The sequence below is a fragment of the Vanessa tameamea genome, chromosome 14, assembly GCF_037043105.1.
Source record: "Vanessa tameamea isolate UH-Manoa-2023 chromosome 14, ilVanTame1 primary haplotype, whole genome shotgun sequence".
NCBI lineage: Eukaryota > Metazoa > Arthropoda > Insecta > Lepidoptera > Nymphalidae > Vanessa > Vanessa tameamea.
Window position 1 is genome coordinate 171,261 of NC_087322.1, and position 20,152 is coordinate 191,412.

Consider the following 20,152-nt stretch of genomic DNA (forward strand, 5'->3'; position numbering starts at 1 on the left):
ATAAATAAAAGCAAACAGCTGACAAAGAATAAAAACTCTTTAGAGCAATCACGCGCACCAGCTGAGTTCGTTCGGGAGTCGAGAGATAAAACACAGTCTAGGACTCATACACACACGCACACATATTGTTTTTCTTTTGTTTCAACTGGTTCTGTACTAAACTATCCAACACATTCGAGCCAAATTAAACAACTAAGTTACAACTCCTATGAGATAAACGAACAAGTAAAGTTGGAGTAAATATTTTAGTTATAAGATTTATTTCCTATTTCGGATTAGACGTTTTCACGATATTTTTGAAAGGGATTGTGAGCTAAATATTTATCAGTTACTCAAATTAAAAATACCGTACAAAAGTTTAGTTTTTCTAAGTGTTAAGTTTCTTTTTAATAGAATGTTTAGAAAATTAAATAAACCTTACTGATATTTGAAAAATTATTTGGTAAAAATGCATGCTTTCAAAAATTTCTATATTTAAGTATAAATTGAACGCTGTGTAATCTATAAAAACAAGTTGTAAGCCCTACATAAACGAGCAGATTGTCTTCTCTAGAATGTTTTGATAAAATAAATGTATTCCTATATAATTTCTGAGAAAAAAAAGAAATGAAAACCTGGCTAAAGGTACAATATTAAGCTTCAAAGTTCATGTTATTTCTACAAAACTACATCGTTAACCGAATAAATACTTATGCAATTATAAAGTTTAAATCTTTGTTTCTTCTAAATTCTTTTTTTTTTCAAATTTACTTGTCAACATTGAAATGCAATGTGATATATTTTATAATTTATACCGCCCCGAGCGCTCACAAAGGGAGGAATACTGAGGCCGCTCGTCGTCGCATCCTACACACAACTTGTTTCTACGTAAACTGCCTTTCGGTCTCGGTACAGGTATAGCGCGGCTAAGAACTTTTGATCTAAAGTAATTATTTTAACTTATATTAACTTTATATATAAATAAAAACGTACCAATCATTTACTAGATACCTTCTTTAAATACCAGCTACATTAAATAAAAAACGCCTTAGTGTCTTTAATTTATTGTATTCATTTATGAACTCATAATTTAGTTTCCATTTATAATTAGACTACCAGTGTCCTTTAAGGTTAGGATAAAATTTTTTTGTAGTATTTTCGTACCAACAACACAACAGCCGCACTACAAGTTTTGACGACAAAAAATTATAATAAAATTACTCAAGAAATCGTAAGCACGCTAAAATTTACGATTACTATGAGTGACAATCGATTTTAATATTTTACTCAAAGATGTTTTCTTATATATGAACTGTGTGTATATCCCATAATATATTATAATTATTTCAGTAATTTATTATGATTGTTGTCATTTTATTTTCTATACATTTAAAAATAAAACTCAGAAAATTTATACGGAATAAATAATGTAATATTTCGAAATAATCTCATATCGAAATTTCGATATATCAAAATGTTATCAACAGCTATGCGAGTAGCATGCCGCGCCTCAGACGCGTGGCCGCCGCGCCGGCCGGCTTTTTTGAGGTACTGATTAAAAATGAGTAGACATTTCGTATACGGGTGGACTTCCAGACTAAACTAGTCTGGAAGTCCGTCATTTTTGAAGTTACTAGCATGAAACTTTATTCTTGGGCTACTGATAAAAAATTAGAAGATACATATTTAAGCTTTTCTAGATATTCTACCCTAAGAGGTGAAATACATTCAAACAGGTCATACATTTACGTAATACCTAAGTTAATCTGTAAATATATTCAACTTCCACGCGAGCAAAGCCACGAGCGATAGCTAGTTCTTAATAAAACAATAAGATTCTTGTAATATAAAACTCTTCTTTTGTTTTCCATAGGCGAGGGGTGAATAAAAGAACACTAAAAATGTATTATAATTTATTTATAACAGATTAATAAATTTTGTAAAATGCTAATACTGAGGCCGTTGACGTAAAATATATTTAAAAAAATGAGATTTTCAGCGAAACGAGTTAAAATGACGATACTAGCAACACAGCCTGCAATATAAAAATTTTTATAAATAATCACGTGATACAGAACACGTATTCATAATCAGATAAGATAATTATCATAATAAAGCTTCTCTATACGAATAAATAAAGTTCGAGCCACACATTACAAAAGTAATGAACAAACCTTGTCTAGACATATCTAAATGTCTCTTTACTCACTTACTCACAATTGTGGATATTAATATTGAAAATTAAATCTTAACATATATATTGGTTAATAAAATATCCGAAATCATAAAACATAACGTTAGCACATCAAAAATCTGGACGAAAACATTAATATAACTATAATAAATATATATAAAACATTAATGTATATATTAATGTTTAAAAGAATAAAAGCACATCAAAATTACTATATCATAATTCCTCTTTATACTATTTTATACCAATAAAATATAAACATCTACACGTATATACTTGCGAACTGTGCGTTTACTTAAAGTTCATTAATTTAAAACAATTTCAGTAACAATACATTTAATAGTAATTTTAATAAGAATAATTTACCATGCGGTTGTCACATATACTTTAAAAAAACAGGCAGTATGGAGTTCTATACATTTAAAGCCTTACAATTGACATAAGCTCTGGCATTTTTTACATTGTGTCCTTTATATTCATCGTATTAAATACATCAAATCAAAGATATCACCACCACCAAATGTGTAATTTAAGTAAAGTTAAGTAACATAGTTGTATGTTAGGAGAAAATATATGATGATTTTATGAAATAAAACATTTAAAAAAATCTTAAAACCTAAATATAAATACCAGTATGTCATTTTCTTTGTTTTTAAATTACTACAAAATGAGATTTACCCAGAAGATTCACATTATTTTTTTATATAAAACAGATATACCATAGATATAGATATACGATCAGTGTGTGTGTGGGCCACCATTGCTTTTACATCGACGTTAATATTTGAATTGAAGCTTACAATTGCGTTTATATATACTAATATTATAAATGCGAAAGTAACTGTCTGTGTGTCTGTCTGTTACTCTAACACGACCAAACCACTGAAGTGAATTGTTGCTATCAAATATTTGTTCATATCAATCAAATCAAAATATTATAAATCAGTATTTTGGACCTATGCAGTAGCATAATACTCCATAGTACTCATTTATCGACTGCAACATATAACAATCTGAAACAAATATTTAAGAGGAACAGTAGCCATGCTCTAACCGTTATAGCCCCACAGATGAAAGGAATAAAAAAGTAATAGCCCCACTGACGACCACTCTTATACGCGAGCGCAGCCGAGGCCGACAACTAGTATTTAATAAAACTGTGGTGTTTTAGAGATTAAGCAAGGCTGTGCCTTCTCTCCACCGTTATACATTTGATGAGAGATGAGAGAAGTCATTGTTTAACTAAAGGCCCGCTGGCGGCTGACGTCACGGCGGCGGAGCGGCGGTTAAAAGTGAGGTCGTCAGTTACAATACGAAATATAACGCGTCATGAACCATAATTTGAGTCGGAGTAGAGTAACATATATTGTTCTTAATTTGTCAGAAAAGTATCTCGCGGTAACTTCGTTGAATCACTTCTGTAGATGACGATAGATGACGATAGATGAACTTCTTTCTCATTTCTATTCTTCAACAAATTTCATTTCGTATCAGTGGAGGACAAGTTTCTTTTTATTACCGACAGTGATCTGTATGTAAAAAATATTTCCAGGATCTTTTGATTTCTTGAACACTTTCTACGAAGCAAAATGTATTTTTGTAACAACGAGTGTATGTTTCTGTTTTTATGTTAGAATTTAATTGGATAGAGATTAAAGAAATTTAGAAGAATAAGAGATTCACAATCTCCATCGCATCGTACCAGTCTACTGCGGGAGGGGAGGGGGCTGCACGGCCGCATACGTGGGGTAGAAGGGCGCGAACCGGGGGGGCCCGGCTATGGCCATCGCGTCGCTCTCGCCGCGGTCTTGGATCGTGCGCGCTTCGTATGGAGACACTTTGTAAACCGGCTCCGCTGCAAGGGGGGGATCGAGTCGAGCGTTCAGTGACACTACATTGTATTTGATAATAAACAGCGAGGTTGTATACAAGGACGCGATTTAATCATTTCAACATATATATACATAGTAGAATTATATAGCTAATATACACAAATGTTTAACTTACTGAGCGTGGGGTACAGCGACTGGTAGGGCGGGGGCTGCGCGGGCTGCCCGGGGAGCGCCCAGCCGCCGCCCGCCATCTGTGCGGACGGAAACGTTAAGTACTCTGTGGCTAATAGATTATATAAGTGCACTAACTGAAGGATCACTCTAAATGCACAACAAGAACGCAATCCAGCTGCAACAATAACTTACATTTCCAGGTTGTGCAGGTTGTCCAGGCGTCACGGGCAGCACGGCGGGTTGGGTGGGGGAAGTTTGGCCGTCACTGGGCATCATCGGCGCCGACGGCTGTGGTACCGCTTGACCGGCCATCCCCACCAATGGGACCGTCCCAATAGTTATATACTTGCGGTCTTTCATATTGATGTGTGTCGTGGGCACGACACACTCCACCTTGAATCATAATTATTTTTAAAAGGACTGTAATGGCCATCTCCATACTGGTCACTGTAAACAATTTGTTTGAAGGGGCCAGTGCCATGTTCTCCTAGAACATGCGGGGATGGGAGAATTATATTATCACTTGCGACAGTGTAACATCATACCTTTAGATCGTAATCTAAGTCAATAATATTGCAATTGACCAAATTCGAAGGAGGTATCGGAGGTACTTCCATGGTAATATTCCAGTGTTTAGTTGAACCAGCCGGGGCTGGGCCTTCCTGGATTGTTAAAATTACATCCTTAGCCTTCTTGGTCACTGTAGACGGAGATGTTGCTCTGTATGTCACCACCTAAGTCATAAAAAACACAAATTGAAATTACTTTATAACTAACAAACACTGACTTAGGCTGTATTGTTCCAGATTAGAACTTTTTCAAAAACCTGAAATATTATTATTCAGAAAGATTTATTAGAATTTTTAATTATAAATGAGTAAAGATCAGATGAAGTCACAATACAGAAAATTTCTTGTCTTGGAGGGATGTCAGTTGATATCTCCATAACTATGAGTAGTTAAGTAAAATAAAAAGTAGGCAGTTTCAGTTCCTTGAAAGATTAACTTTTCATTGGAATGAGATCATAACTTTTTCAAAATCACCAAAACAATTCATATATAATTCACAATACTCTTTATTGTTATAATTTCCTTAATATTGTGTCATTAAAATCATTTAGTGCATTTCAAACCTCTGTTTTATGGTATTTTAAGCAAAAAAATTAAAAGGAAAACCAAAAATAAAAACTGTTATATTAACTTCCTTTTTTAAAAAAATTTCAATTGTATTGGCAGAAAAATAAAGTTTACAGTGTGACATTGGCTTATTAAATTTTCTATGGGATGCAATATAATTATAATCATTAAATGTAATCAGAATATACATAACTTACTTTTCGCAAGAAAACCTTAACAAGATGCAATTGCACATTGCTCTTGTTTTCAATATCTATTGTAATTGGAATCACTTGTCCAGGACAGTATCCTGACACAGGGGCCCGCACGTCTACTGAGAGTGGTGGGGACGCACAGCAGAAACAACAGAATGTTTTTTCCATTTGAAAATGAATGGGCTCCTGAAAAAATATAAAAATGATCTGAATTTTTTCAACGAACTCACCAAATCATTATTATATCAAATTTTTTAATGAGATAATTTGTTGGTAAACAATAATTTATAATATATTTTAAAAAAGTAATGTTGCAATATCAAAATCAAAAGTAAAATCAAAAGTTAATAATCTCTTACTCTGTAAGATGGATTAAGATTTAAATCCAAAGCATTGATGACTGTAAATGCCATTTTAGTTTCCTGATCGAATTTCCATGGCCTGTCCAGAGTTACTTTCACCGTATATCTAACAAAGCCATACTGGCCCTCAAAGGAGGACGGCAGGACGGGTGGTAAAGCGCATGTGAAGTTGTACACCTGCTTGCCCGCAGGAATCTCTATCTCATTACCTGTTCAATAATTGTAAATGCTGAGATCAAACTTTGGTAAAAGACTTTATAATCTTCAAAATTAGGAGTTCCTTTACCTGAACTGCTACCCAATAAATAATATGATATTTGAAAGTATTCCTCATTTCCTGTATGAAGAGTATCAGTGGATTGTGTCTTGCCTTCTGCATCCTCTTCTTGTTTACTTTCGCTCCATTCGGTATGAGCCTCGCCCTTAAACTTTACGTGTACACCTAGCAACAAACAATAAGAAAAGTTTCGTGTTATTTATAAAATAGGTGATCTCAGATTACACTAATCAAATGTAAACGCGGTATAGTATTATTTTTTTAGCAAACTATGAGTCATTCTTTAGAGGCAATCATTATTTTTAAATAGGCTTATACTCACCTCTAACTTTTTTTGGACTGTCAAAAACATATTCTATCCTTCCGTTAACAGTTTGGCCCGCGTAATATGTATTGAACTGATTATCTAAATATATAGCAGCTTCTTTTAAGCCCATTATGAATATTAGTAAACAGTATTCTTAAATTAATAAAATAGGTACTACTATTGCAAAATGTCAATATCAGACTATCGCTAATTCGCTACTTAGTACTTACTACCTTTTTGACTTTGACAATTTGATTATTTGACATATATAACTTTAATTTTTAAAATTTCGATAATGTTGCACGTTGAAAGCTGTCACCTCAAAAATTAATCATAAATTAGAAATAGAGATGGAACGTAGTAGAAATAGGTAGTGACTTTTAAAAAATATTTAACAACATTATTCTTTTTTATTATCCATCCAAATATATATAATAAAATCTTTTTGACAGATGACGTTTAAATGATAGCTGACAGCTGCAACTTGAGAGACTTGAGCTTGACTTCATGAGACGCTTCACGCTACATTTTTATTTTATTATCACATGAAGACTTAAAGTAACGTTTTATTTAATTAAAAACATGTCACGTGTGAGTGTATAGTATTGCAGAAAGTCAGAATTTATAAATATTAATGAACATTGCTTAAAATGGACGAATCAAAAAGAGGTACTCAACCCGTAAATATTGAAGAACTAAAGACTAAAGGGAACGAATGTGTTAAGGATGGGAAATATATTGAAGCTGTTTTACATTACACTCAAGCAATTAAAATGGATCCTAATAATTATGTCTTATATAGTAATAGATCGTTTGCGTTTTTGAAGCTAGATCAACATTATTTATCCCTCCAGGACGCAAATGAAACTGTTAGATTACAGCCCCAGTGGGCAAAGGTAACTAAACTTATTATACAGAATATAAACGTATACGTATAAAGTATAGATTATAAGCAATTATTATTATAATTGGAATAAAACATATTTCAGGGCTACTTTAGGCGTGCTGAAGTTGAAGCTGCCAGTGGATTGTATGATGAAGCAATTATTTCATATACTAGAGCACTGCAGTTGGAACCTCACAATCCAAAATTAATGGAATCCATTAAAAACATAACTGATATGCAAAAAAATAAATTAAAAGGCAATAATTATTAATTTTTTATTAATAATTGTTTAAAAACACAAAACTGCAAACTCAATCATTGTATATGAAAAAATAATGACTTAAATGTTTTTTTTTTTAGGTAACCAAAACACTATCTGGATCTGCACATGTATTGGATTTATTATTGGTATTAGTATAGTAGTATTAGACTACTCCTTGACAGCAAATCCTACATTATCAGTGAGTTCAATTATATCTAAGGACATTTAATAACAAAGCTAAAGTTGGATGTCAATGTCTTCGGTATAAATTTATATTCCAATTATTAAAATTAAAACCAAAAATATTTCCATTTTCAGCAACCTCTTAGTATGGTGGCATTTTCAATAGCGCTGGCGGGCTTAGGTTGGACTATTGGGAAGACTGCTACATTAATGAGTGCATGGAGTGCTGGGAAGTCCTTGCAACCCCCACCAGACTTAGGTTTGTATTATTATACATATACTATATTGATTTTTGTAAATTATAATAGGTTTAACATAGTCAAACCAAAAGTCCAATTAGAAAAAAGTAAACTTTGTTATTGGGACAGGTCACTGAGTATATTAATATACTTGATGTTGTAACACCAAGCCACATCAAGTTTTCAAATTTAAGGTTCCAAAGTTACCAAAAAAACTTTTATGAAAATAATAACAACTTATTAATTATAATGGTAAACATTTAAATGAAATATAATGAAGTTGCATAATTTCCTTCAGTTTAGTTAGATTCTTGAGACTTATTGTATGTTATTTTTGTATTATTTCAGTTCCAAATGACACTAATGAAAAAGAGGCCATGCCAGAAAAGAAAACTAAATACAGTAAAGCTCAAGCAAGGCAAAGGTACAAACAGGGAAAAAATTAGTTGAACTTATTCAAAATTGTCCTTTTTTATAGTGGTTTTGGTATATTATATTGTGGTGTGGAATAGGATAAGAAATTAAGATGTTTTGATTAGATTTTCTATCACATTAGATATATTGTAAAGTTGTTTTATTAAGTCAAATTATACAAAATACTTTTATTCCATTTAAATTTCTACACATAATATTAAGGTACTTACTTAAAAACCAGGACAGACTTATTATTTGTTGAATTTGAATGTATTGTATTATTAAAAAATATTGTGACTAAACATTGTGTTTTTGTTCCAGTCAAACTTTTGTCTATTTTATCCTAAATGTTAATTTGGTTATTTTATGTCATCTGAAAAGAAATTGTTCAAAGATGTTTCAATTAAAGTATGTGCTACAATTCTACAAAAATCTAACAAATATAACAAAAATAAAAAAAAGATACAAATTTATTTAGGTCTTAGATAATTTTGAACCTAACCTAACCTTAAAATATAATTTAAAAAAAGTCGTAATAATCGTATAAAATTAATGTCATTTTCAATGTACAAAAATTGATAAAAAATAATTAAAAGAGCCATAGACACTTTACCAGAATGCAAGGTAATTAATGAAATGGCTCGTGATACATATTTTATAAAACAAGTCATACAACTAATCTTTTAATAATACTCCTTTTTAACTAAAGTATTTTTTATAATATCTACAATCAATATTCATTTCTTAATTGACTTCAAAGAGTACATATTTTTTTATGTATATATTTATTAGAATATTAAAATCGAAGACTTAGGTAATATCACTAGGATGTTTGTAGAAATAATTGATGAATTAGTTTAGTTTCATTTAAATAATAATCTTAGAGATGCGTAATATAAGGGATTCTTTATGATCAGAGCACAATTAAAACAATAAATTTGTACAGCAGTTATTAAATGAAGGTTCATTTATTAAATGAAAATTCTTTTAGGGGCAATACTTTATTGATCCTAGTGTAAAATGTATTTAGAAAATTGCATCAATACAATATATCTTTTGAATATAATTCTTGGTCACATACCTTATAATTAAAATAAGTCCAACATAGATAGTATGTGTGGCTAAACAAAGTATAACAATAGTGTATTTATACTATTACTACAGAATTTACAACGGAAGTACTTAAAATAACATTGTCCATCACCAGAATTCTCTATAGTTGTGCATTTATTCATCAAATTCAAGGTAAATCAATGAGTATACAAATTTAATCTTGATATTTTTTGGACACCTTTCATTTTTTTAAAACATTAGATATAACTAATAAAATTATGTTCCTATACTTTATTAACATAACACTTAATTGTGGCAAATTATAATTTCAAAAATAACAGTAATATTACATAGTAATATTATGTAGTTTACATAAAATTATCTAAGCAAAATAATATGACAATAGTAAGAATAGTATTCTTAGAATCGCATCCCTGGGAAACATAAGGACAAACAATTTTTATGTATTAATCATATTTATATTTATTGTATTGTTGAGTTGCACTTTGGTGTTTAAAATTACCATATTTTTTCGATGAGATATGTCAATCGCTATCTGATATAGCCTTCTTTCGACGTTTCGCTTGTTTCGGTTTTACGATTTCTTCTTCCTGAAAACAAAATAAAAGTTATGATGAATAAGTTGTTCGTGTATTACTTAAAACAGAGCTACTAAAATACGATGCGTTGACTCACCTCACTATCTTCATTTGATGAATGTAAGTTAGGGTTAATTGGCAATGAGTTCGAAACTAGTTTTCTAGCTCTTCTGGAAATTGGAAGTTCATCCTCCCATGCTAATAAAAATAGTTCATTATATTGTCTCTGTAACAAATCACAACATATTGAGCTATTCGTACATTTTATTATTAGGAATAATATAATGTACTACAATATATGTATATATATATTGCTTAAGTTGGTGGATGGAAGTTAATGTTGTGATGTTCTTAGAACAATATCAAAAAATAACTGTACAGATGTTTTTCTTGAATTTAATTTGAAAGAACACATTTTTGTTACTTTACTTTTATGAATAAACTACTATTTAATGCCAAAAATATCTGTTTTCTTATATTCGACAACAGTATGTGGTCATTAAGATAACAACTTACTAACCTTTAAACTATCACTACTATTTGACTGTGACTGTTGTAAGGCTTTCTGCAAACATTCCATGTTAAAAATTGACATATCATCTTGATCAACACAGCATATTCTTATTTGTTCTAAATGACCTAAAACCTAAAAGGAAAATAACAAATTAAATATAGAGACCATTTATATATTTAGGTAGATAGCTTATCAGTGGCCAGTTTACAGTAACTTAGGTATAAAATGATAAACTCACTAGTTCTGCAGATGGTGGTGCATTGGGTGGAATGTTGTGTTTTCCAGGTCGTTTTCTCTTATTGGGACTGGTGCCTGGATACCTCGTGCTTAATAGTACTGCTAGCAAATCTGCAACCTTATCTTCATAGTCCTGACACCAGTACATCACAGTTGAGACAACAAATGTATCCTCTTCATCAACAGGTCTGCAAAACATTTGTCTCAGAACATCTCCAGTGGGTCGCTCCTGCTTCAACATTAATAGTACTGATGTCAAAGCTTCTGCATGATCCTTATATGACAATTTAGGAATAATAGGTAATACATCTTCTACTGATATTTCATGAGCCGTTAAGAGTTGCCATAGGCAATATTGTTCAAATGTCTCCCAACTCAGACTTGTAGAAAGCATTGTTGTTATATCATCAGATTTGAACATCATCAAATTTCCCTGTAATGTGAGGCAGACAAGACGCTGCAACTGTCCTGCATCTAATGTAGAAACAATAATGTGCAATAATCTGATGTGATTTTGAACCTGATCCTTAAATTCTCTGTAAACATCTGGTATTAACCACACAAGTACATTGGCATCACTCTCTTGACACTTTTCAAAATCATCTGCCAAGCTCTCGGCTATTTTTAACTCTAAAAAACTACAATAATCTTTATATACATCAGCTTTAAATTTGACATTCCTTTTTTTTACTGGATCACGTTCAGCCCGTCGTTCCCTTTCAAAACAAACTTTTAAATAAAATAATAAACAATAACCTACATTCTGAACAGAACTCTGTACATAAATTTCCTTTAACGTCTCTAAGATCAGTTTACGTTTCACCTCAGTCACATCGCTGCTATGGAGACAATTAAACAATGAGAATATTGGGGAGTTCAGTGTCTGTTCTAGTTCTGACGGAGAAGGATTGCGGGTTATTCGTAAAGGTGACGCGTCCTGTAAAGTCGCCGCAAATAGATCGGCGAGAGCAATCGGCGTTGGCATGGGAGTTGTACAGGCATTGAGCAGTGCAGTGGCCGCAGAAGATGATCGATCATCTAATAATGTTTCCGCAAATGGTCGTAATATAAGTGGAAGAGCAGCTGCTAATTCAGGTCTTTCACGCGCTCGTACTTCAGATAGTGGCAAATCGTCGTCATCAGTGTCCTCTGCTATAATTGGTTGAGGTTCATCTTCATCATCAGAAAAGGCTGGTTCATCTGGACCTCCTCGTGGTAAATCATCATTTCCATCTTCTCGAATACCAGATACGCCCTCTCCATTTCCATTACTACAAAATTCTTTAAAAGTATCTCTAACTGTTGTGCGTAATTCTCTGTCTAACTTAGGCGAATCAAATAAAGGTTGCAAATTTGGTAAAACTCTTTTTTCGATTATTTGTTGTAATGAATTAAATATCCCTTGTTTAACTTTGTCAGCAAAAGGAGGGTAAAAGTTGGGAATGATACGACACAGAAAATCCAGTAAAGTTGCTGTAACTGCGGGATGTGATCTCATTGAATGATGCATTACTAGTATAGCTGGCTCTATGTTCATAATATTATCTTTTTCAGGGTCATAGAAAAGCCAATCATAAAATAAAGCCAATTTTGCATTTGATGCAGCAACATTTGATGTGCAGGTAGTTAAGAGCCATCCTATAACAGCCCATCTTGGAATTATATCTGAACAAAGTAGTTCATTGGTTGGGTGTATAACTCCCACTATGAAGCGTATCATATCACTCCTGAGTGTCTGAGATTCTGGTGTAGCTAAATATTGCCTTTGAAACCATTCTTGGTACTTTTTATGATGACCAAATCGAACTTGAGACGTCAAGAAGACTAACTTTCGTTCCATTTCAGGTGTTAATCTGGATTGTAAATATCTCCTCGAAGTCCTAATTTGCAAGAGTTGCATGACATTCGTGAATGTAGGTGATAATGTTTTAGGGTTTATCAAAATGTCTTGCCATAGTTGGTTGAATTCAGGAATTCGAGCAACATTTTGTAATAGTCGTACTAAGTCTCTTCCAAGTGTTAAGACTTCATTAAAGTGCTCACGAATGAGAGCAATAACAAAATTGACTTCCCTTTGCCTTAGTGTCATTAACTGTGGAATATTGTGATCTTCTATCAACCTTAAATATGTATACACTACCATACACACAAGTACAGGATATTTATCCAGCCACATTCGATTGTCAATAAAAATATCTAAAAGAGATTCTACTAAGAAAATATTTTTAGGAGTAACATCTCCACCAGAAGCATACCGCATCAAGTTCCAACAAACACTATCAACACCGTTCACTGCATTCCGTATCATTTCTTTCAAAAGCCATAACAATTGATTACGAGTAGTATCTTGGAATTTTAAATACCTCTCCAAAATCAAGTTAGATAAGTTGTTAAGTACACATGTTAGTCCATCTCGAGTGACGAGGGTAAGGTCCCGATAACATTTCGTCGCATTGTGGGGTTCTGTGAGTATGGACATGAGCATTCCAAGTGACACGTCTTCATGATTTTTACATACAGCGTTATTAAGGGCGTCATGAGCTTCTTTTTCACTGCAGTCTGCCACGAGTGATTGAAAAAAGTTATAAGCCCTTTCATATCTCTGAAAGTAAAAAATAAATAAAAAAGTTTAAACTTTCAAAATACTTCATAGATTGAAATTTCGCGCCACAGACAGCAGCGCCGCCAACGATACAATAAGAAAAATATGATTTTACATGGCCGACTAAATGATTCTTTGTTGGAAACTATGAAATTGTGCACAATACCTCTTCTATTTCATCCTTGTTTTCTATAGCGGTGCACACAAAAAGCCTAGGCGAATTAGCTTTTGTCTGTTCCATTATTGGTATTTTTATACTATTTAATTAAATAAAAATATAACAGAGATGGCCTGCATGGCTATCGTAGACGAAAAATATACATAAGCAATACAATCACAGATAATATAATGTATAAGTACTTCGTAAATGTGTACATGCGTGCAATGACTGTCTTCAGTCTTGACTCCCGCTATGTTTGCTTTTAGGGTTGCAACTTGCACGTAGCGATTTATTCGATTATTTCAAAGATAATATTATAATTAATTTATTTGGAATATTAACAAATTGTAAGGCTTATCAGTTAAAGGGATGATCAATTGCAAATATGTTTATCAATCAAGTTTTTTGTCCTAAAGTTGGAAATAAAAGATGAATTTAAATTATAATTAACAATAATATAGCTTTATAATAAATTTATTTCAAATTTTTATCACAATGAAATTGAGATTTGTGTAACTCTATCGTGCTAATATATATATTAAAGAGTTTAATTTAATTCTCGGATTTATCAACCGGGATAAGTTTCAGTGCATAAATGCCAGCCTATTATATAATTATTAACTGTTAATATAAACATGTACTGTATGTTAAATGTAATATAAATTATAATATTTGTGGCTGAAGTCTGCTATAGTATCTAATACCCTTCGGGTATATTTATTGATATATACTCTATGACATTTAACAAAATGTTTTTTTTTTTAAAGTTATTGGGTAAAGTCCTTATTTTACCTAAGCGAAGTCGGAATTTTGTAAAAAGGTGTTTTGTAATTAGGCTATTAGATAACAATATTCTACTTGTAATTAAAACAAATAAAAACTATTTTTTAGTGAACTTTTGTAATAATTGCAATTTTTTAAATCTCATAAAAATGATAAGTTCATAAATGTTTCTAGTTAATACCCGATTATATCATAATTAAAGCCATAATGTTGGATTCAGAATATTTGAGTTTTATTTTTTATCTGTACTTTTTACATAAATGAAATCATGTTTGTAATTAGTTTATACTTAGACGCCATTTTGATTCAAACTTACAGTTTGATGGAAGTTGTTTGCCCGTTGAACTGATAAAAATTTTGTTAGATTTGTGAAAAAAAAAAACAGTTTTTGTGCTCTTACCATTAGCAAATTTATTACTCGTAAAAGAAAGTAAATATCTTTTTATTTAGTTCTTGTTAGACGTTGTTAAACGTGGTTTCGCCCTGTCATTAACCGGTACTGATGTTTACCGGCTTTATTACTACATTTTATTAATATTTAGAGTAAATTATATCAGAGAAGCTTTTTATTTTTAATTATATAGAAACAGAAAATGGACAATCAGAGAGAAAAGGACCGAGATCGCTCGAGGCGGGGTGATAGACCGTCAAGGTTTTCAGACGCTCCGAGAGACCGATCCAATGATCGAGATAGATCGGAAGGAAAACGTTTGTTTGTATCAAATATTCCTTACGAGTTTCGCTGGACAGAATTGAAGGATTTGTTCAAAGAAAAGGTTTGTCATGAAATATACGCATAGCGCATTTTGAAATTACTTTAGAACATGGGAAGTTCTAACGGATACGGTACATTTTATATTTATCAAATTTCCAGGTTGGAGATGTTGCGTATGTCGAACTATTTAATGATGAAAATGGAAAGCCAAGAGGATGTGGTGTTGTTGAGTTTATTAATTCAGAAGCTATGAAGAAGGCTCTATTTGTAATGCACAGATATGAACTTAACGGCAGAAAACTTGTATTGAAGGAGGAAACTGGTACTACTTTTACTTTATATATATTGTTATTATTGTACTAGACCTAAGCTATGTAGCTACCATATTTTGTATTGTTGAGTTAATTTGAAGGATGAGTTTGTCCGTGTAATTATAGGCCAGGGCCCATGTAATTATGTTACAATAAGACACACAATATGTTAAATATTATGGTTTCAGTGCATGGATGGCAAAAGTTAAAATTCCTTATTCATGTTTTGTTAGTAGTGTTGTCCCAATAGAAGTTATATCTGCATACTGGGTACACAGTATGTACTATATTTCAGTTAGTTTGTATTTTTGTTTTTAAATGGTTCTTCAGAGTATGTTACTTTGGTCTTACTCCATAGAACTAATATTGAATAATAGCAATTGGTAACCTTTGTAAGAATCTCATTGTGGTAAAGAAATATGATTCCTTTATCTTACTGATTTGCAAGAAAAGGACTCTGATTGTCAGGACATGAATAACAAGAGTCAAATAGAATAAAAACATAATTTACATGTCTATTGTGCAGTACTAATTTTAGTTGACAACTTTGACCAAAAACACACCACTAGTACAGAGTATATGCAAAATAAACAAACAAACTTTCGATTTTATACAATTCCTGAGAAACCCAATAATCATTATCGGCCTGACCCTTGCTTTTAACCTCCAAACCCCGAATATATAGCCAAATAAATAAATAAATAAATATGGCAGTCAATCAAGTGAACAGTGTCTAGAAATGGAAAATACTCATTTTTTTATTGTTTTATATTTTAATGTAATTTCATTTGTTTCCAGGTAGTGAAAGAAACAGATTGAATACTTCAAGATCTGGTGGTGGTGGTGGTGGTGGTGGTGGTGGCGGCGGTGGCGGCAATGGTGGAGGAGGAAGAAACATGAGAGAAGATAAAGATGGGTATGACATGTTGTAATATTAGTGAGGAGATTTATATGGTGTATCCACTAATGCTGTTTAATGTCTACATCAAAGTAAGCCACAGATGCCGTAGCATTGAAAGCTTTGAAATGTAGTAGATGATAATATAGGTTGTTAACAAAAAAGTTATAGCTGGCCATGAATTATGCTGCAAATCAAGTGGGCAAATGTAGAAACTTTTACAATTCATTTCATCAGCACAGTTCACCTAGGAAAATGCATTAAAACAATTAATGTTATTTATTTTATACTCCAGTTGGGGCCAAAATAAACCAAGGGAACCTGAAAATTACAACACATATGGTCTTAGCTTGCAATTTTTGGAATCAATCAATGTACAACCACCATTAGTAAAGAAAGTATTTGTTGCAAATGTGAGTACATATCTATATACGTAATTATGTTATAGCTAATAGCTATGTATATAATTGTAATCAGTTCTAAATAAGGATATTGTTGTAGTTGGACTACAAAGCAGACCGAGCTAAAATAAAGGAGGTTTTTAAAATGGCAGGGAAAGTACGTAATATAGATTTGGCGGTTGATAAAGATGGTAACAGTCGAGGATTTGCAGTAATTGAGTATGACCACCCCGTTGAAGCTGTACAGGTAAATCACTTTTTTGAAAAAAAATCTTAAATTTTGTTTCCTTGGTAGAACTCTCCCCTATAAACAAAATAAAAATGTTTTTATGTGTATGATCAGTTATTCAGATCACGTTTCCATTTCAATTTGTTTCAGGCAATATCAATGTTTGACAAACAAATGCTATATGATCGCAGAATGACTGTTCGCATGGATAGAGGTGTGTCTGACAAGACTGATCTCAGACTACCTGAAGGACTCAAAAGTATTGGCGTGGGGCTCGGACCGAATGGAGAACCACTAAGGGATGTAGCCAGGAATTTGCCCCAAAATTCAGCTCCAAATAATTTGAATATGACAAATGCTGGTTCAACAATTGGTGCTGGAGTTTTAGGAGCTGTACCTACTACTAATGTTGCTTTAAATGGTCTAGGAACTGGTCTATCTGCTAATCCATTGGGTACTAATGCAGCACTAGGTGGAAGCTTAGGATTGCAGGTAAGATTTTAATGTAAAATATAGGATATTTCTCATATTTTAGTTAAGTTGCCTCAAAAACTCAGCACAATTGGTTGTCTCTTTCTCAAAATTGTCTAACTGTTTTGCATTACACAAAAGAATTATGTTTAACTATTAGTAACGAATGACCCAAAAACTGAAGTCAGCAATTTTTAGGCTTTAGGTCTCACTGGGCTAGGAGCCCTGCAGAACCAGCTCCTACAGCAGGGCCTGACGGCCAACGACCTGGCGACCGTGCTGAGCCAGGCTCAGGCCAACAACACCAACAGCCTGGGCCTCACCACTGCGGATCTGAGCGCCAACGTCCTCGGCAACTCCGGCCTCGGCAATAACGTCCTAGGACCGAACTCCACCATGAGCAGCGGTCCTCTCTCCGGCACCAACCGCCAACTGGGAGGAGTGTCCGTCGCCGGCCAGGGCTACGGCCGCGACTCCGGCGCCCAGCAGGGCGGGCGGGAGAAGCAGTCCGACATGGTCATCATCAGCAACCTGCCGCCCACGGTGACGTGGCAGCTGATCCGCGAGAAGTTCAGCGAGTGCGGCGACGTGAAGTTCGCCGAGATGACGGCGGCCGACACCGCCATCGTGCGCTTCCACAAGGACTGGGACGCCGAGCGCGCCGTCAAAATGTTCGACCGCACGCGCATCGACGGCCGCACCATCGACGTGCGCTTCTTCTGAGGCGCGCCTCCGCCCGGGTGGGTGCCGGTGAGGCCAGACCTTGTTTTGCTATTGTGGTCCTGGACTACTGATACATTTCAGTGGGAGTAAACTGTAAACTTGATAGAATATGATCAATAAATATGCCAAGTTGTCGGGTAACGAGATCACCAATACTGGTAAAATATAAATAATATAAATATATTATAAAAACATCGAATATGATACAAAACAGTTTGCCAGGGGAATTTGTGTCCCTGTGTCCTTGGTAGAGCTAGAGTTTATAATGCCCAACCGAATGACTATTTATTGGCAAAAGTTAAATAGTTTCATTGACTTCAATTCTAAATAAAAACAGCTGAGGATCCTTCCTACATACAATAATATTGTAAGTTTCGTATACTAATAATAATGATAGTCCCGCAACCCTTAATATAATAACAAGTGCGCTTGTACATCGACATATGTCCTCAATCCCCCCGCCCCCTCTGCCCATACATCGTACATCCTTGCAGGTGATCGTCGGTACCTAATTGCGTAGTTAAACAAGAAACCAGAATTGAATTATTAATTCGTTTGACAGATTTGGAACGTATACAATATATTTCTACTATACACACCTTATGTTATGGTTTTTATTAATGAATGTAGAAGAATAAAGTCACCGCCCGCCGCACGACGCTGAGTCTCATTCGTGCGTCGTGCGCGGAGAGTCCTTCGGCAGCTCGGGCCAAAATCAGAGACGTATTTAGTCACAATGTCGTACTCACTCTCGACGTGCGCCAGTAACAGCTTCACTAATTGCTTGTGTTTCTTCCTTTATCTTCGGATTGCTTTTAAGGGCATTTTTACTCCTACATCTTATTATAATGTCGGTGTCTTTGGTATCTTTCCAATGCGCTAGTTAGTAGTGATAAGAAAATTGTTTTGTGATATCCAGCAAAGCGAAGTCAATTATTGAACAATTTTTTTATTAAAAAAATCTATTAAAAATGTCTTAAAGCAGGATTCGAACCCGCAACTCTAGTATCAAGGACCGACAACTGGCAACCGCTGTTAAACTTTTGAGGTCGCTCGGTCTAAATTTCATTTTTGAATACGACGATGGCGTAGGAAATTAAAATGATTTGCAAGGTACGCGGAAGGTATTCTGTCTGCCAAACGGTCTCGATTCTTTTTTCAATAATATATAATTGTTTGTATAATTAACGTAGGATGTGCTTTGGATGTTGTTTAAGAGTGGTGGGAAAATAAATTGTTTTTGTGTTTTCAGGGATGTGATATTGAAGTTGGTCTCTTGGTCGAAAGCCGGTTTCCATCATCGTCTTAGTGCATCCGCTGCGTAACGTGTCGGGGCTGCTTCCTCTAGATCGAACTTTACTCTTGACTAATATTTGTAATTAGGCTAGTTTAGAATAAGTCACGTCTCGTTACGACCAAACGAACGGCCCAGAACATCGCCATCGGCCGACTCCGCCGCTGCGGGCGATTCGGCCCCATTTAAAGCGTAGTGTTGTGCACTCGACTCCGGAGATGTTCCAAAAAATTGTTTCCTTCCTGGCGAACTTTATAAGCTCGATATTACATTTTCTTATCGACTTGTAACATTTTATTTGTGTAACTGTACATTCATTTGAACTTCAATAAAATAATATAGCTAATACTTTGAATTATTGGTCCTCGTTATGGTCATCGAAGAGAGAAATTATTTCGAATGAGATTGAATGAAAAATTCGATCTGCATATTCGGTAAGTTACCTATTCTCACCATTGACGCTTTGTCTATCGGTTACCTGTATGTGGCTCATTAGATGGCCGTTCGTGGTGACGTCAGTCGCCAAATACAAAAAATTACATCCACGGCAATGTACTTTCACGGATCACTGAACAATTTATTTAAATTCGTTTTTAGTGATGTCTGATTTGGTGCGTATTCAGTTCTGCCACGCACGTGGAGATTTGATGTAAAGATGCTTTCCTTTCTTACATAAATAACGATTCAGAAGTCCGAAGTAGTGCGATAAACTTACGCCTCGGT

At 33.8% G+C, this 20,152-nt stretch overlaps 4 protein-coding genes across 6 annotated transcripts; 2 read left to right on the forward strand and 2 right to left on the reverse strand.

Annotated features, from left to right (window-relative positions):
* Positions 1-1,875: 1,875 nt before the first annotated feature.
* LOC113398557 (arrestin domain-containing protein 17) lies at positions 1,876-6,694 on the reverse strand. Of its 2 annotated transcripts, none has more exons than XM_026637342.2 (9): positions 6,471-6,694; positions 6,158-6,313; positions 5,869-6,080; positions 5,513-5,695; positions 4,725-4,913; positions 4,372-4,572; positions 4,181-4,256; positions 3,876-4,028; positions 1,876-3,702 (listed from the first exon to the last, which is right to left on the reverse strand). In XM_026637342.2, exons 1-8 carry the CDS (start codon positions 6,583-6,585, stop codon positions 3,880-3,882), a joined length of 1,281 nt encoding a protein of 426 aa, XP_026493127.2. In that variant the 5' UTR covers positions 6,586-6,694; the 3' UTR covers positions 1,876-3,702; positions 3,876-3,879. The 2 variants fall into 2 exon arrangements, with proteins under 2 accessions (XP_026493127.2, XP_026493126.2); XM_026637341.2 differs by having other exon boundaries at positions 1,876-3,750.
* A 229-nt stretch (positions 6,695-6,923) lies between these two features.
* LOC113398558 (uncharacterized) lies at positions 6,924-8,735 on the forward strand. Its single transcript, XM_026637344.2, has 5 exons — positions 6,924-7,351; positions 7,445-7,598; positions 7,702-7,802; positions 7,922-8,045; positions 8,374-8,735. The coding sequence occupies exons 1-5, from the start codon at positions 7,106-7,108 to the stop codon at positions 8,469-8,471; spliced, it is 723 nt and encodes a 240-aa protein (XP_026493129.1). The 5' UTR covers positions 6,924-7,105; the 3' UTR covers positions 8,472-8,735.
* A 686-nt stretch (positions 8,736-9,421) lies between these two features.
* On the reverse strand, positions 9,422-13,840 carry Ints3 (Integrator 3). Its single transcript, XM_026637336.2, has 5 exons — positions 13,611-13,840; positions 10,844-13,444; positions 10,612-10,737; positions 10,189-10,317; positions 9,422-10,103 (listed from the first exon to the last, which is right to left on the reverse strand). The coding sequence occupies exons 1-5, from the start codon at positions 13,683-13,685 to the stop codon at positions 10,038-10,040; spliced, it is 2,997 nt and encodes a 998-aa protein (XP_026493121.1). The 5' UTR covers positions 13,686-13,840; the 3' UTR covers positions 9,422-10,037.
* A 1,109-nt stretch (positions 13,841-14,949) lies between these two features.
* Positions 14,950-19,775, forward strand: LOC113398556 (myelin expression factor 2-like). Of its 2 annotated transcripts, none has more exons than XM_064216989.1 (8): positions 14,950-15,163; positions 15,262-15,424; positions 16,212-16,329; positions 16,607-16,724; positions 16,813-16,959; positions 17,092-17,433; positions 17,611-18,162; positions 19,388-19,775. In XM_064216989.1, the coding sequence occupies exons 1-7, from the start codon at positions 14,981-14,983 to the stop codon at positions 18,133-18,135; spliced, it is 1,596 nt and encodes a 531-aa protein (XP_064073059.1). In that variant the 5' UTR covers positions 14,950-14,980; the 3' UTR covers positions 18,136-18,162; positions 19,388-19,775. The 2 variants fall into 2 exon arrangements, with proteins under 2 accessions (XP_064073059.1, XP_026493122.1); XM_026637337.2 differs by having other exon boundaries at positions 17,611-18,152.
* Positions 19,776-20,152: the final 377 nt, after the last annotated feature.